This window comes from Callospermophilus lateralis, chromosome 7, assembly GCF_048772815.1.
Source record: "Callospermophilus lateralis isolate mCalLat2 chromosome 7, mCalLat2.hap1, whole genome shotgun sequence".
In the NCBI taxonomy this organism is placed as follows: Eukaryota; Metazoa; Chordata; class Mammalia; order Rodentia; family Sciuridae; genus Callospermophilus; species Callospermophilus lateralis.
Window position 1 is genome coordinate 19,583,902 of NC_135311.1, and position 16,456 is coordinate 19,600,357.

The 16,456-nt window shown below is 41.9% G+C and overlaps 1 protein-coding gene across 1 annotated transcript in view; it reads right to left on the reverse strand.

The window, feature by feature from the left end:
* Positions 1-5,648: 5,648 nt before the first annotated feature.
* Ttf2 (transcription termination factor 2) overlaps positions 5,649-16,456 on the reverse strand; it is a 39,523-nt gene continuing 28,715 nt past the window's right edge. Inside the window, exons 19-23 of the mRNA XM_076862829.1 lie at positions 15,000-15,058; positions 13,691-13,841; positions 12,612-12,694; positions 11,201-11,275; positions 5,649-8,624 (exon numbers count right to left, since the gene is read on the reverse strand). Of these exons, the coding sequence (XP_076718944.1) occupies positions 8,480-8,624; positions 11,201-11,275; positions 12,612-12,694; positions 13,691-13,841; positions 15,000-15,058 (513 nt within the window). The 3' untranslated portion in view covers positions 5,649-8,479. The remainder of the gene's footprint in view (positions 8,625-11,200; positions 11,276-12,611; positions 12,695-13,690; positions 13,842-14,999; positions 15,059-16,456) is intronic.

A 16,456-nucleotide genomic window follows, 5' to 3' on the forward strand; every position in this document is an offset into this window, starting at 1 on the left:
CACTTATGGACAAAAATTCAGCTGTGGGGATTCCATGGTGCTAATAATGTCTGCATGCCTCCTCTTACAGTTTGGATATGAAATGTCCCCCAAACCCATGTGTTGAAGGCTTGTCCCACAGTGTATCAGAGTTCAGAGATGGGACCTTTGGTAAGTGATTGGATCATATAGGCTGTGACCTCATACATTCATTAATAGAAGTGTAGCTTTCTGGGAGGTGGCAGAAACTTCAGGAGGCTGGGCCTCCTGAAAGTAACTAAGTTCCAGAGGGCATTCCCTTGAAAGATGCACTTCCCCCAGCACCTTCCTCTCTATGTTCTGTCCACCAGGAGGTGAGCAGTTTTGCTCCATTGTGTGCTCCCCACCATGATGTTCTGTCTCGTCTGAGGCCCAAATTCATGGGGACAAGTGTCCATGGACTGCAAGCTTTGAATTCACAAGCTGCCGCAGTCTGGCTGGCTGGGCAAAATAGCCGGGGGTGGGGGGTGGGGTGGGGGGGTGACGAATAACTTGTGTACATTGATGCAGCAGAAATAGGAGCCGTTTATTGTAGGATCTGAGCGATATTTATACATTTTACACAGCTTATCTAATTAGCATAAAATAGATACAGCAGTCAACCAATAAGGAATCTCCACACTTAATTGCTCGCTTTTGTTACTTCACAAACCTCTCCCTCTGGCATTTGGCCAGGCGCCATCCAGACTTGTTTACAGACTTTAACATTTCTCTGGCAAAATAACAGGTGCCAATCTGGCTTGTTTACAGACCTTAACATTTCCCCCTTTTGTTTAATTTAAATAACGATCATAGTGTTTTTTACACAAACACCATAAATAACCTGCTAGCAACAGAAAGGGAGGATACAAAATGTTACAATTCCAAGCTAATTGATGGCTCCATGCAAGAAGCCCTTGGAAAAATTATACCAGCAATGACGCCATTAGCAAAGATACCGAGTTACAATTTGTTGTAGATTACAGTTTGTTATCTCAGTCCAGGTAAAGCAGTGTCTCAATAGATTAACTCACAGTCCAGGTAAATCACAGTCCAGGTAAATTCTGCGGCAGCTAGCTTAAGTTGTAGCAGCAGAAACAGCAACAGCTCCGAAGTTTCGTCCGTTTCTCAGCCGAAGTTTCTTTCAGTTCTCAGCCAAAGTTTCCTCCGGTTCTCAGCAACACTGTAAATTCTTTCACCTTGGTCTTCACCGGCACTGGGACGGGGAAGGCAGGAACTCCGGATGGCTAAAGAAAATCCTGTAGCATTCTACTAAGAAAACAACCTTCTGAACAATTTAGTACATTATCTCAAGGTTTTTTAGCATTCCGGGCAGCCCCAGATGGCCCTGGGGAGAGTCCCAGACTCAAACTGCTTCAGGGCACAGGGAGCAAAAGCCTTCGAGACTGTGCCTCCAGGTCAGGTCTACATTTGGGCTCCCAGTGGCGATCCACTCCCCCGGGCAGGGGGACAGGGAAGAGCCCGCAACTGCCGCCGCTTGGAAATTCCTTGCCTCGCTGTGACCGGCTCCTGCACGTGGCAGCCGCCATTGCACCGATTCACGCACCCTCCGGTATCGAAAAGTATTCAGTAGTAGCCTTTTGCTGCAACTTTTTTCCTGATAATCCTTTTTCTTCTGAACTTTCTTTTTTTTTTCTGACTAGAGTTTCTGGGCTTTTATCAACACATGCCCTAACTATTCTTGGTTCCACTGGGGTGCCTTTTTCCCTTATCAATTTACTTCTCACCCCTTCCATATTTTCATCACAAAGACAATACAACATTTCAAGACAAAACAAGACACAAACATACTGCATCAATCTTCTCCATTTTCTCGAAATGGCCATTTTTCCTCTCGCCCTACCTGCCTAGGGACGAGCAGATTGCTCCTGTCCTATCTGTGGATGGGCAGCTTTTTTCGTCACTTACCCCCGAGTGTCCCGGGGCTCCCCGTAATGGGCCACCATCTGCCGGGGTCCGGCTGCAGCAGAATAAGTGGGGGGTGACGAATAACTTGTGTACGTTGATGCAGCAGGAATAGGAGCCGTTTATTGTAGGATCTGAGCGATATTTATACATTTTACATAGCTTATCTAATTAGCATAAACTAGATACAGCAGTCAACCAATAAGGAATCTCCACACTTAATGGCTCACTTTTGTTACTTCACAAACCACTCCCTCTGGCATTTGGCCAGGCGCCATCCAGACTTGTTTACAGACTTTAACATTTCTCTGGCAAAATAACAGGTGCCAATCTGACATGTTTACAGACCTTAACAACAAGCCAAGTAAATCTTTCTTCTTTGTAGGTTCTTTTTCTTAGGTATTTGGTCACAGTGCAGAAAATTGAGTGACACAGAAAATTGGTACTGAAAAATGGGGTCATCACTGTGACTATATCTGACCATGTGGATCAGATGCAGTTGGATCTGATTTCCAGGAAGAATTTGGAAAAGGCAAGAGAAGTGGGCTAGACAAAGCTTAGAATGCTGTAAGTTGAGCCTAGCTGGTGCTTCTGGTGATTGCTCACAAGATCAGACTGCTGACAGGATTGATAAGGTTTCCAATGGGAACAAGAACTCTGCTGGGTCTTAGACTAGAAGCTATTTGTGTTATATTCTGGCAAAGAGCCTGTCTATATTTTGTCCGTGGCCTGAGACTTTGTGTGAGGCCAAGTCTAAACAGGACAGAATAATTAATCTGGTGGAGCAAATTTCAAGTCACACAGCATCTGGCTCTGAAGTGGGTGTTGCAAGCTGCTTTATACATCTTTCTGCTCTGCTTTTTTCTCCCAGTTGTCAAGTTCACAGTGAGAACTGGGAGAGAAAAGCAGAGTAGAAAGATTTGGAAAACGCAGTATGTCCAGAAAAGGACCCTATTTAGCCTTGAGGCCAAGGAAGGTGTGGTTACTGAAGAAACCAAGATAATTAAAAAGAAGCCAAGTACTTTGCACCAGGAAAGATGCCTTGCAAGCATCTGAGGAATGATCTAGACCCCACCCATGGCAGACTCCAGGAGGTACAAATAGTTCATTTGAAAGATAGTTTTTAGAGAAGAGTCCCAGGGCACCTTGCTCAGTCAGGGTTGCCTATGGAATTATTTCCCTGGAATTTCTGTCCCATGGTTCAGTGGTCCAGGCATTCAGAGGCTGCAGTAGTGGGCCCAGGTACTGCTCCTGCCAGGGGCAGACCCTGGCATCTTCCACATGGTATTGGTCTTCTAGCAAACAGAATGCAAGAGTACATGGAGGTTTCCATTGCAATTTCAAAAGAAATTCTGGGAAACAAGGCAGTGTGTGTCAGGATCAGAATCCTCTAAGTGGGCAATGCATGAAGCTATGATAGTAGAGTGAAAGCTGCAGTGGAGATGCCGAGGATGTGGAATATCTACAAAGGGAAGCAGCAGGCACAGGCGGTCAGTCCTAGAATGACATCACAAGCACTGTGGAGCTCATATGATGGCATGGTACGGCCCGAGGCTGACACAGAGCTACAATACTGCACGTCTCACCTGCTGGGTTCTGGTCTTCCTTTGGACAAATTCCTCATTGCTATTTTCCTATCCCTTCCTTTGGGAAGGGTAATATTTATCTTATGTCTTTGTATCTTGGGAGTATTTTTTAATTTTTTAGTGGGGCTCACAAGGAAGAGCTTGCCTTGGATCTCAGAGGAAACTTTGAACTTGGAGGTTTAAGCAACGCTGGAACTATTGACTAGAACTCTTAGACATGGATCGCATGCATTTGCATTGTCGGGTGGCCAGCAGCCTTTGAGAGATTTGATGGGTGCATATTATGGTTTAGATCTTTAATGTCCCAAAACCTCATGGGTTGAAGTCTTGGTCCCCAATGCAACAGTGTCCAGATGTGTGACTTTGGTGGGTGGCTGGTTTATAGGTGCTCTGACCTCAAAATTATGAGGATTTACAACTCAAGATGATTGAGAGGTAGTAGAAACCTGAGGAGGGGGGCTTAGTGGGAGGAAGCATGTCCTTGGGGGCATGCCATTGAAGGGTAAATTTTGTCCCTGATCCCCTTTCTCACCTCTCCAATTTTACTTTGCTTCCTGGCCACCTTGAGATGAGGAGCTTTGCTCTACCAAATGCTTCTTGCCACAACATTCTCCCTTCTGAGGCCCAAAGAGAAAGGATCAAGTGACTGCGATCTAAAACCTCTGAAACTATGAGCCAAATTAAACCTTTCCTCCTTTTGAGTTGCTTTTCTCAGGTATTTTGTCATAGCAATGAAAAACTATCACACCTTCCAAGATCACCATCTCAGTCCTCACTTGGGCATCGGGAGAGGACTGCAACATGTCCCGGACTCTGTGTGACTCTGAGCCCTTTCAGTCTATTCTGGTGGCTGAGCCCAGCTCTGTTTATTGGTATGAACTTAATATTTTTGGTACCTCCTTACAAAACAAAATGGTGCATTTTCACTAGGGTTTATGGCAAAAAAGCCTGAGTTAATTAGAAAGACTGTCATGCCCTGGTGTGAAGGAGGAAATATTCACATAAAAATAGGTCTGTTGTATCCAATTGCTGTCCCTTAAATGTCTGGGTTCCAACTACGACAAGACTGGTATCCAGGCCCCCACACACCAGCAGTCCTCATGTCCCAAACCCTAACCCAGCCCCGAGTAGCATGCTTCTTCCTTTGAAAATGTCAGTCGCTGATCAGAGTCTTGACTAAAAGAATGAGCTGTGCAGAGTCATCTCCTTTAATACTTTCCTAAGCGCCACAAGTCAAACTGCCACGTGTCAGCCGTGTGGCAGCTGTCACTCAGGAAGCAGGCACGTCTGATCTTGGAAACTGGCCTGCTAAGAGAGGTTGCTTCCCGAGAGTGTATGCTTAGGCTGCCTGTTAGACTCCTGGGTCCCATCCAGGAAGTACTGTCAGTCGGGAAAAGTATGGGGGCCAGGAACCTGCATCTAACAAGCACCAAAGGCCACTCTGCCTTGCAGTCTTTCTTGTGTAATATCCCAGCACTGCGTCACAGAGCCGCATTATCTGAGGCAAACGGTTCACTATTTCTCAGCCTCAACTTCCCAGGGCTAAATGAATGGAGCAATAATGGTCCTCTTGAAGGGGTGGGTTCACTGCCCAGAAGTGGGGCTCCACTCAGAGGCAACATTTGTTAAACGGTATTTATTCCTATTATTGAACATGGCTCAGTTCATTTCAAGCCCTTGAAGGGGAGTCAGGGGGAAAAAAGCGCACCTGTAATCACTGTCTCATCTTTCAAGGTCTGTATCATTCAGCTGAGTCCATCGGCTCCCATCCTTTCTTTGTTGGGAGGCTTTTTATTACTGCTTGATCTCATTCCTTGACATTGGTATTTTAGGTTTTATATCTTCTTGGTTCAATTTGGGTAAGGCATAAATGCCTAGAAATTTGTCAACATCGTCTAGATTTTCTGCTTTATTGGAATGTTTTCAAAATAGTTCCTAATGATTCCCTGAATTTCAGCAATGCCTGTGGTGAGATCTCCTTTTTCATCCCTGATTTTGATTTGAATCTTCTCTTTTGGTTAGTCTGCCTAAGGGTTTATCAATCTTGTAGATCAGAAGAATCTTGTGGATATAGATGAAACATTCTCTAGATATCTTTTAAGTCAATTTTTTTTATTAGAGAATTTTTTTCCTTTTTTTTAGTTTTATTGATTTTATTTTTTTAAGTTCATGACAGTGGAATGCATTACAATTCTTATTACACATATAGAGTACAATTTTTCATATCTTTGTATATAGAGTACGTTCACGCCGATTCGTTCACACCAATTTATACATGTACTTTGGTTTTTTTTTTGCATTACAATTCTTATTACACATATATACCACAATTTTTCATATCTGCGTGTGTGTGTGTGTGTATCTGTTTACACCCAATTCGAGTCTTCAGACATGGGAGGCCCATTTGATTGATAGTATTTTTTAGGTCTGAAGAGTATTTACTTAATTTATGTGTGAATGGCCTACTGGTAGAGAGATGTGTTGAAATCACCCAGTATTAATGTATTGGAGTCTGTCTTGGACTTTTTATCAAGTAGTGTTTGTTCTAGGTAAGTAGATGCACTGCCAATGATATATTTTTTTTTAATTTTAAAGAAGAAAAAATAAATTTCCATAGAAAAACACAGTTTACATTCAGGACTTATACGTTGTGCTGGAAATGGCAGCCAGGGATTTGCCATCCTTTCCTCCTCTGGTGATGAATCTGAAATGCCATCTCTGTTGGTGTGAATTAGGTCATACATTTGTCCAACCTGGCCAGCCCACTTCCATAAACAGAGTTGGTGTGGATAATAAACATTTTGATAACTGGGGATAATAAACTTTCTTATACATTAAAAAATATATACAGTTGCAATGCTCTTTCCCAGCCTCCACACACTTCCCTTTTGTCTTGTTTCTTTTTTTGTGGTACTGGGGATCGAACCTAGGACCTTGCGCATACTAGGCAACTGAGCAACATGCCCAGCCCTCTGTATTCTTTTCAGAATCCAAATTCTAAAACCCTTTTCTCTTCCAGGTTGCCCCATAAATACGTTATAAGATGATTCAAATTTGGGAGCTTCCAGAGCCTCCATCTGAATGGAGACAAAAGTAGATGCGCCATCCTGGAGGACAAGAAGCAAAGTCCTCCATTTGCAAAATGGTCCAAAGTGAGTCATTTCACTGGGGAAAATGAATATATCTGATCTTGTAAACGTCTCACTCAGGAAAAAGCAGCATGCATGAATTAAAAAAATAGGCTTCTGGAAAAATCAGTTAGTTCCCTGCTCCAGATGGAGGCTAAAGTCAACCAGAGGAAGGCATCATTTGAGTCTCAAGAAAAATATCCTCACCAAGCAGGGAGCAGGGCGAGTCCGGGAGGGTTACTCAGGACTGGTAAGCTGCACAGTATGCAAAGGCCATCAGCTCTCTCTCAGAGGCCATCATTACTTTCCTGAGGCTTATGACATCCAGAAACCTCATCAAAGACTCATCCAATACAATCTCTCTGCTGACCATTTTTTGTTAGGGTTCTCTTTTTCTTGAAGTTTATGGCCTAAAAACACTTATGAGCCCTGTGTCCAGTGAGACACACAATAACATGCCCATTCTGTGCAGGGATCTGCCTGGGGGCTCCCACTGACACCAAGATGAAGTCAGGCCAGGGATACCCGCTCAGGTCTGCTCTGTGCCCAGTGAATGCTGGCACCCCACTCCTCTGGCCATGACCCAGGGTCCTTATCCCTGTCCTGGACTCCTTACTTTGCCCTGGATGATGAGTACTCAAGTCACTAGAACATAAAGCAGAAGGAACTAAGATAAAGCCAGGCACAAAATGACATGGGGCACAGGAGGCTCGCCAGTCCCAGTTCCCCCCTAAGCTCCAGGAAAGCACCCACACTGTGGCCTCCAAGAAAGACATGGGCATGCAGGAGTGTGCTCCAGGAGCACCCTGAATCTCCAACGCTGGCCAGGCAGCCCAGCTAACGGGAAACTAGACTTAGAGCTGAGTCAGAGGCCCAGATCAGAATTCTTCCCACCAGGGCCACATTATATTTATAAGCCTTTATATCTGGTCCTTAGAGGGAAGCTTTACTTGAACACTATAGTGTCTCAGTCCCTACTGTGACTGTGTTAACACAGGGTTTTGTTTCTTTATCCAACTTTGAGGAAATATTTCCATCTGGGAAGAACTACTCGATTCTTTCTAGCAGAAACTAGGAAAGTAAGTTTTTAGGAATGTCTCAAATTAAAAATAACAAAAACTAGGTGAGTAGCTCAGTGGTAGAGCACCCCTGGGTTCAATCCCCACCACCATCACCAAGAAAACCTAAATGACATTTGATATTGATATACTACTAGATGAAACAATGATGTAAATACCAAAAAGACATGCTGGTACTAAACGGCACAGATACTTAACATCTATTTATATGCAAAGCACCTCCCTGAAATTAATCCTGAGAGGGAGAACCGCCTGCACTGTAATGGCTGCAGAGAATGGCTGGCCACGGGGATCGACTCTGCTCAGCCCAGAGGGACAGTCACAGGAGCAGCCTCACCAGCACCAAGAGATGGAAAGATGGGTGGAGTCTGTGTCAGGGATGGTAATAACACTGCTTTTCCCAACAGCTTAGGACGGAGAAGAAACACAGGGTTTTTTGAGTTTTACTGAAGCTTAAATCCAATTCTGTGAGAGATGGTCTTCAAAACCATGTAGCTCCAAGGCATTTCTTTATCTGAAAAACTGGATTAATTTCTATGCCATTCTTCGAATAAACTGATTAATTAACATGAGTGCTGATTGTTGAATGTGATAACCCATCCTCAATTCTAGGGATAAGATTATTCCCCATTTTGAGAGGAGAGTGTTAAGGCTTGAAGGTGAAAAGGAACGCAAGAACAGAGCTCAGGGATCGTGCTAGGGTTTTAGTCCTGGACCCTACCACATCAGAAATGGCATTATTCTATACTCTATAGACAGGACCTTAGATGCCAAAAAGGATTTTGAGGTCAGCCAAGGTGAGCTTGGTGACAGATTCTCCAGACCCTGACAGAACCTGTTGTGCCAGATCTTTCTTTTTTTCCTGGAGCTGTAAGATCGTCTCTTCCACTGTTCCTTCACAAATAAATCTAAAAAAGCAAACAAATAAGCACACTCTCAGAAACTCAAAGCAGTGTATTTATATAACACATTCAAACTTCTATTATGTTCAGCTTTTAATGAGATTTCTTTTAAATTTCCTTAGGATTGAATAAGAACTCTGTATTTAGGGGATCCAAATATACCTGACTAAATACATGCTCATTTAAAATGTCTCTCAAATAGACTTGTGATTTCATTCTGAAGTTTAGGGTAATTGAGAAAGCCACAAATAAGCAAGATATCCCTATTCAAAAAAAGTATAAGACTTAGCTTTCACCCAAATAGCTCCATTTGATAGGGTCAGAGGCTTCTACCATGATCAAATTTCTGCCAGGCATATGTGTGTCGGTTTAAGTACAAACTGTCTAATTTTTTGTTTATTTCACACACACAAAAAAGAGGTTTTTCAAGCTAAGGAAGTGCCACTGTTGTCATTCACTCATTATTCAACAAGTATGGATTAAGCACCTGCTGTGTACCATGTACTATGCTAGGGATGGGGTGAAGAGATGAATAGAGTTTTGCTCTGAAGGAGAACATGAGAGAGACAAGAAAATCCAAGAATAATACAACCTAGTAAGTGTTACAATGGAAGTATGTCTAGGAAATCAAGGAAGTTGTCATTAAAGGGTTAATTCTTAACGTGTAACCGACCTGTAGGGTTAGCAAGGGTTTGCCAGATGGAATAATGGAGCAGTGGGTGGGTAGGGAGGGTATCCCAGGGAATGGGAATGTGTGATATATCACAGTTGAATTTTCAGAGTATGGTTATGCTGGAGGAACATCAGTCACCCAGTGGCAAAAGTCTAGGGGCTGGCAGGGCCAGATCACAAGTGGTTCTGCATACCATGCTAAGACATTTAGAGGAAGAGCCATTGACGAACTTGAGGAGTAATCAGAATCAGATTGAGGAGTTAGGAAGAGCCCTCCAGGGGTGATGCAAAGGACAGGCATCAGTAGAGCTAGAAAGAAAGGGGTGGCAGTGTGATGGAAAGGAACGGTCATCAGAAACATTCAGAAAACACAACTAGAGGAATATGAGAAGTGAGAAAGAACGAGGAGTTGAGTTTCTGGCCTTTTGATTAGGTAAACAGTGGCACCTCTCACAAAGACAACGAATACAGAATAAAAAGTAGATTTGAGGTGGTGGAAAGAAGCAATTTCAGTTTGTGACATCTTGACCCTGGAACATGTAATTGTACTTGCTACGTAGAGGATACATCACAGGTATTCATTTTAGGAGCTGAATATACAAATGGAATAATATATACAGATGAGTGTGTGGGTATCAAATTCAGATATTTAGCAGGAATTTGGATATCCAAGGCTGGAAGGTTGGGAGACAGTGAAACTATAGATATAGACTTTGGACTTACTGGAGTGGATAGAAATTTTAAGGCAAGAACATACCAGAGTGGGCAGAAAAGAAATTTAAAGAATCAATGTATCTGTATTTGGGGTAAAAATGGGAGTTCATAACCCACTTGAATCTAATGTATGAAATATGATATGTCAGAGCTTTGTAATGTTTTGAACAACCAATAAAAAAAAAAAAAGTATGAACTATCATGCCAGACTTCATATGAGTGTTTTAAATAACAAGTGTTCAATAAACATTTTTTTTTCCCTGTTGGAAAAAAAAAAAAAAAGAATCAATGTATTTGGAAAAGATTGGAAGTCATGGTGCCCCTTAGCAAGAGCAGCTTAAGTGGAGTGAGAAAGGTGAAAGTCAGTTTGCAAAGACTGAGGAATGAATGGGAGGTAAGCAAGTAAATCAGACAGCAATTTCTCAATTCTTCAGGAAACTTGGTCATGAAAAAGAAGGAGGGCCACAATGAGAGTGCTACATTGTAGCATTATGGCAAATTGTGTCGTTTTTAAAGACAGGAAGGTCTCAAATAGAGGAACATTTGGCAAAACAGTGAGCTTGTGCTCTTTTAAAAGTCAGTGTCATAGAACAATGACTGAGGCACTGTGCCAGACTGAAGGAGACAAAGCTGTGACAACTGCATGCTACACAGGATCCAGGATTTTATTCTGTTATGCCACTGGAACACATGGTAAAACTGAATAAGGTCTGCTGATAAGATAATAGTACCATAGTGATAGCATTAAAGCAGTAAGCAGTATCATAATTTTAGGAAATGCACACACTAAAATACTTAAGAAAAAGTAACATCATCTCTGCAACTTACTCTTTAATGGTCCAGAAAAAAGCTGATGCATATGCTTATGCACACAGTATCGGAGAATCTTTGGTACTCTTTTACTCTTCTTGCAATTTTCTATATGTATGAGATTATGTCATAATGAAAGTTAAAAGCAAAAAAAAGTGAGCCCTTTCACAGCCTACCTGGAGTGTCATACACAAGCTTATTCCTCTCTGGCAGTGACCAAACTACAAGGTTATCTCAGATTATTTGTTTCTTTCCTGACTATGGTATGCCTCAGAAACATCATGAATAACGTGATCACCAAATACTTTACATTCTATTAAAACACTGCCTAAAGAAGGCTTTCACAAAAACAGACACTAGGAATGGTCCTCAGGGCCTGTACTTACCTGTGTATGACAACATCTTTCTGCTGCCCTACTCGATAAATTCTGTCACAAGCCTGATCTTCAAGTGATGGATTCCTGTTAGAGAAGAGGTAACATTTAGAGGTTCTGACATCCCACACCAGGGACAGTAAACTATGGTTCATGGGCCAAATCTAGCCCACATACTGCTTTTGTGTACATTTTTAGCTAAAATAGTTGCTTCATTTTTAAAAGGGGTTTCAGAAAATAAAACCCAGAGGAAGATATATGACAAAGAACTATGTGGCCAGCAAAGTCTGAAGTATTTGCAGAAACATTTTGTCAATCCTATCTTAGGCTACACTGGACCAAGAAAGATTAGTGCCAGCTATCATTTTGCCCTCTAGTGAGAAACTAGAAACTTTGATAAAAACTCTTAGCACTATCATCGGTTGATAACTATAAGTAACAAGGTCAAACCAATAGTCAGATACAGACTTTAGCTAGCTGGATGACTCTGGGCAAGTTACCTAGTCTCAGCCCTCCAGGCTTCAGATGACTACATATAAACATGAGGAAAATGTTCTGAAATTTAACTTTTCAACTTTAGTATTCTATGATTCAACTAAGAACACTTATTTTGTAACCTTCTTTATAGATCCTCCTTATTAAATTGCAATTAGTTTCTCATCTCACTTCTTTAAAATCTTGGATAACAATTCTCCATTTCAGAAAACAGCCTAATTCCTAGTATGCTTTCCTCACTACTATGTACATGGGGGCTCAGGTAAGATTTAAAACACAACCTCCTGGAAGATGACAACAAGTTGGTCTGTCTGTACCAATTTGGGCAGCCTGGAGAATTAGACACACAATCCCAACAATGGTACCTCTGCAGCAATCCTTGATTGGCGTAATTATAAAACTAGAAAGTGGTAATTAATTATGAGACTTTTCCTGGTCATACACTAACTTACCCATCTTACCAATACTGCTGTGTTCCTGGCATGGACACAACATACAACAAATCCAAAGACTATTATATTAAGTGTTTTTCTACCATAATTAGAAAATTTCTTCACCTTTTAATGGAACTACATCCCCAGTACTGGAGTAATGCTTCTAAGGTTGAGATTCCCTAGGATTATATTTCTGGAATGTGGTTTTGTGGACAAGTAAAACTGGGCTCGAGGAAAAACTGTGCTCCAAGCTTCCAGGGAAATGGATATTAGATTAATGATAAAGTGAATGAGATATTTTAAGTAATCATCTGAAGCTTACTCAGGAATTCAGGGACATTGACTAGCCCTATATCCTGTTTAGACCTGCACCTATAGACATATATGCACAGAGGCATCTCCATCAAAGAAGCAGAACACACTGCCTGTTGTCCCTCTAACCCAGTGGTTTCCCTACTATGCTGTGATAATCAAGATAAATCTTGAATCATTACCAGTGCATATCCAGAAGAAAAAGATGATTTCCTCCAGTTAGGTTTAGACCAACACCTCCAGCCAAGAGAGAGATCAGCATAACCTTCAAAGAGAAACATAACCATTAACTCTACACAGTCTTGGTCTCATAATACATCTGCAATAATTTGGATGTTAAGTGTCCCTCAAAGATCCATTTTGTCAAGGCCCAATCCCCAGCATGGTGCTGTTAAGAGGTGGTGGAAACTTGAAGAGGTGGGGGCTAGTGGGAGGTCTTCAGGTCACTGGGAGTGTGCCCCTGAAAGAAATAATGGCCCCCCATCCTTTTCCCCTTCCTGTCTTTTCCTACTTCCTGGCTGTGAGGCAAGTCATTCTGCTCTGCCACATTTTCCGGCCATGATATGTTGTCTCACCACAGGTCCAAAGGTGACAGGAACCATTTACCATGGACTAAAACCTCCAAAACAGTGAGACATAAACCTTTTCTCTTTCTAAATTAATGATCCCAGAAAGTTGTTAAGAGTGACACAAAATAAATACATTTTCCTTTCCTATCAGGTTTAAGCCCAAGATCAAAATAGAAAAACAATGTGTTCCTATTAAATTTTCTCCTGCTGTTATTTTTTAAAACATGCATTGACATCTCCCATGCTTCACCTCTGAAAAAACTCACATCTTTAAACTTCCCACCAACCAGATATGTGTATCCCATCAGACCCCTTTCCTCATTTGCCTTAATTCTCCTGCCTATCATTCAACTTTGCGTATTTATAATTACATCTGACTTTGTTCTTCCATTTCTTTCCAGGTTTCCTCATATCAAAATCCTATTTATCCTTCAAGGCTTGACTTCTCCACAAAGATTCTCCTGCTCCTAACCAACTCTGCTCTGAGTCTCCTTTGAGTCCTCACATCTTATTCTCTTTAGAGTACTTGTGCACTTTGATAAGTACCCCAATAAATGTCTAATACATTTTAAACACTTGGAGAAATCAAAGTTGTGAATATTCTTAAGTTACATTGCTGTATTGTCGTGTTCTCTGTATAACTGGGAACAATTTACTCCTTAGTTATAGAGCTCTACTGCACCAGCTTGTACCTGAGGGCCCCTGCAATGGTTAAACGCCTCCACCAAGTCCATCCTCTGTTTGGGTTTGACGGAGCCATCAATGGTGGCATAAGTGAATCCATGCTTCTTAAGATGCAGTGCTACCACTTTCAGCATGCTGGTCCACTGAGAGACAATGACACTGGAAAGAAGGAGAAAATAAAAACCAACTCCACTAACAGATTAAACAAACTCATCTGTAGGGTTTTAAAGCCTTTGTTAATTTTAAGAGACAAAGAAAGGAAAAAAGTTACCTAAGGGAAAAAGTTGCTCCTACAATTTGGATGAGTGTCCTCCAAAGACCCACATGTAAGAATAGGTCCCAAGGAGGAAGTGTTAGGAAACGATGTGGACCCTTGAGAGGCAGGACCTAACAAAGTTGCATAGGTCACTGAAGGTGAGCCCACCAAAGAAATCGTGGGATCCCATCTTTTCCTCTTAATCTCTCTCTGCTTCCTGGCTTCTGATTAACCATCTGTTCTGCCAATGCTCCTGCCATTGCCATTTGCTGTTCTCAGAGTTCCAAACAATGGTCCTGCCCAATCTTGAACTTGAGCCTCCAGAACCATGAGCCACATCAAACTTCTCTATATTTCATAAGAGGCCTGAGTTAGTATTTCATGTGGTGACATGAAGCCCTATAGGCACACACTTAGGTTGTCCTATAAGCTTAAAATGCTTCCAGTTATTGTGAGACTTCATTCTTGTCTTGTACTACACAAAGTCAGAAAAAAAAAAAAAATAGTAGAATAAAATAACTACTCCAATTTCCTTTTATTTGGGGGCCTACTGCTCATCCAGAGATCTGTGTTCCTGCAGTAAATGGACACCACCCTGTGTCACAGAACAACACGGCACTAGGGTTCCTACCTCCCCAAGCCACATTTTTATTAAAGCTTTAAATGTTTAAAGTATTTCATATACACAAACGCTGATGTACAAAATATGTGTAAGGTGTAACAATGAGGAAATAATCCCGGTCTCCCCACCCAGCTTCAGAAGCACATCAGCAGTGCTACTGCGGCACCCTGATTTTCCTATGTCACTCCCTGGCTTCTCTACTTTTAATCACTGTTTCAGATGCCTATCTTTCCCTGATCCTCTAGGGATGTCCTTTTCAATCTGTACCACAAATATTTTAATTAGAAATCTTAGAGAATTTGTGATATAACCTCAGTGCTTTCTGCTGAGCATGACTTGAGGTCCTTGATATAAAAAGCTAAGATTTATGACTATCAGCAATATCAAATTTTCTTGCTTAATTATAACCAATGCTTAGATAATGAGAAAACACATTTACCTCTTTTGGGACCCTGAATTTCTTCGGATTGCCTCCAACTCTGCCAACAGAGATGATATCTGGGAAAAGGTTACATTAACATTGCAAGTTGAAGCAATTCACTTTTCTCCATTTTCTCTTGCCTACATTACTGAAGCACTATCCTGGAAAGCTTCTAAGCTTCTGGTCTGACCCCTCTCTACTCTGTTCACCCCTCTGTAACCAGGAGCTATTATTAAAATATAAGCTTGTCACTTTCCTGCCCTGGCTGAAGCCCCTTCCGTGGCTTCCCACTAAGGATAAAGCCCAAGCTCCTTAGAACGACAGGCTCGATCTTCACTGCTCTTGCCTCTGCTTACTTTTCTAGGATCACTTCTTGTTAATGACCTCCTCAAATGGAACTTCAATCCCATCAAAAGTGTCCTTCAGAAAGCCATGCCGAGTCTCACCTTTGTCTATTCTGTTCCCTCTAATGTCCCTTATGGGGCCCTCTTCAGGCCCCAAGTATGGATTACGTTCACTGCCTGTGCTACTATTTTGTCCCTACTATTATAGTCCTCATTACACTACATTTAATTGCTCATTAATCATCTCTCTCTTCCAAGACTTGATATGCTCCAAGGGGTCAAAGATAGCACACGTTGAATTCATTTCTGTACCCCTGGCCCCTAGTACCCTGCTGGAACAGAGAAGGTACTCTCTTCATACTTGCAAAAGGAGAAAGTGAAAGAGCTCTACCCACTTTAGGGCTACTCCAAATGTCACTGAAGGAGAGAACCTGTTCAGATTACGGAGCAGCAATTGTTAAAGCTTCCAAGTAAGCTCTCTGGGCATTTACCTAAAACCTTCAAGATGCTTTTAAGTCCACATGGAAGTGGTCAGTAAAAACACAGCAGCATGACTGAAGAGCAGCTGGGTTTGCTCTTTTGACTGCTAAAGTGAAAGACCTTTCAAAAGCCTCTAAGAGGCTCACTGGTTGAGCGCTTGCCTTGCATGTGAGGCACTGAGTTCGATCCTCAGCACAATATAAAAATAATCAAAATAAAGATATAAAAATAATTTTTTAAAAAGCCTCTAAGGGCCCTAGAGTTAATTTCCTGAGTGGTGGAAGGGGAAAAAACTGGACCAGACATCAGTCAGGAGACAAATACAGTTCTTAGACCACCATGGCTATTCCATGTGGGAACCCATATTCCTCTCAGTAAAGAGGGGCTTGGGCCAGATAAACGTTGAGGTGTGCTAATTCCCACCTTCTAGGCTGTTGTTCCTGGGATAACCCAATGCTGCTTTCCAATCTTAATGAACATTCTGATGCTTGGGCAGGAAGAAAAATAAGCACTGTACGTTTGCATGAACAGGAAGAAAGGTAGGGATGTATGTTTTTAGTTAATAATAGAACAGAGACACTCATTTGCCAGGTGTCTCTGCATCTTAAGGTTGTGAAAGAAGCCATGAAAAAGCTGGCAGTAGGTCTTTTA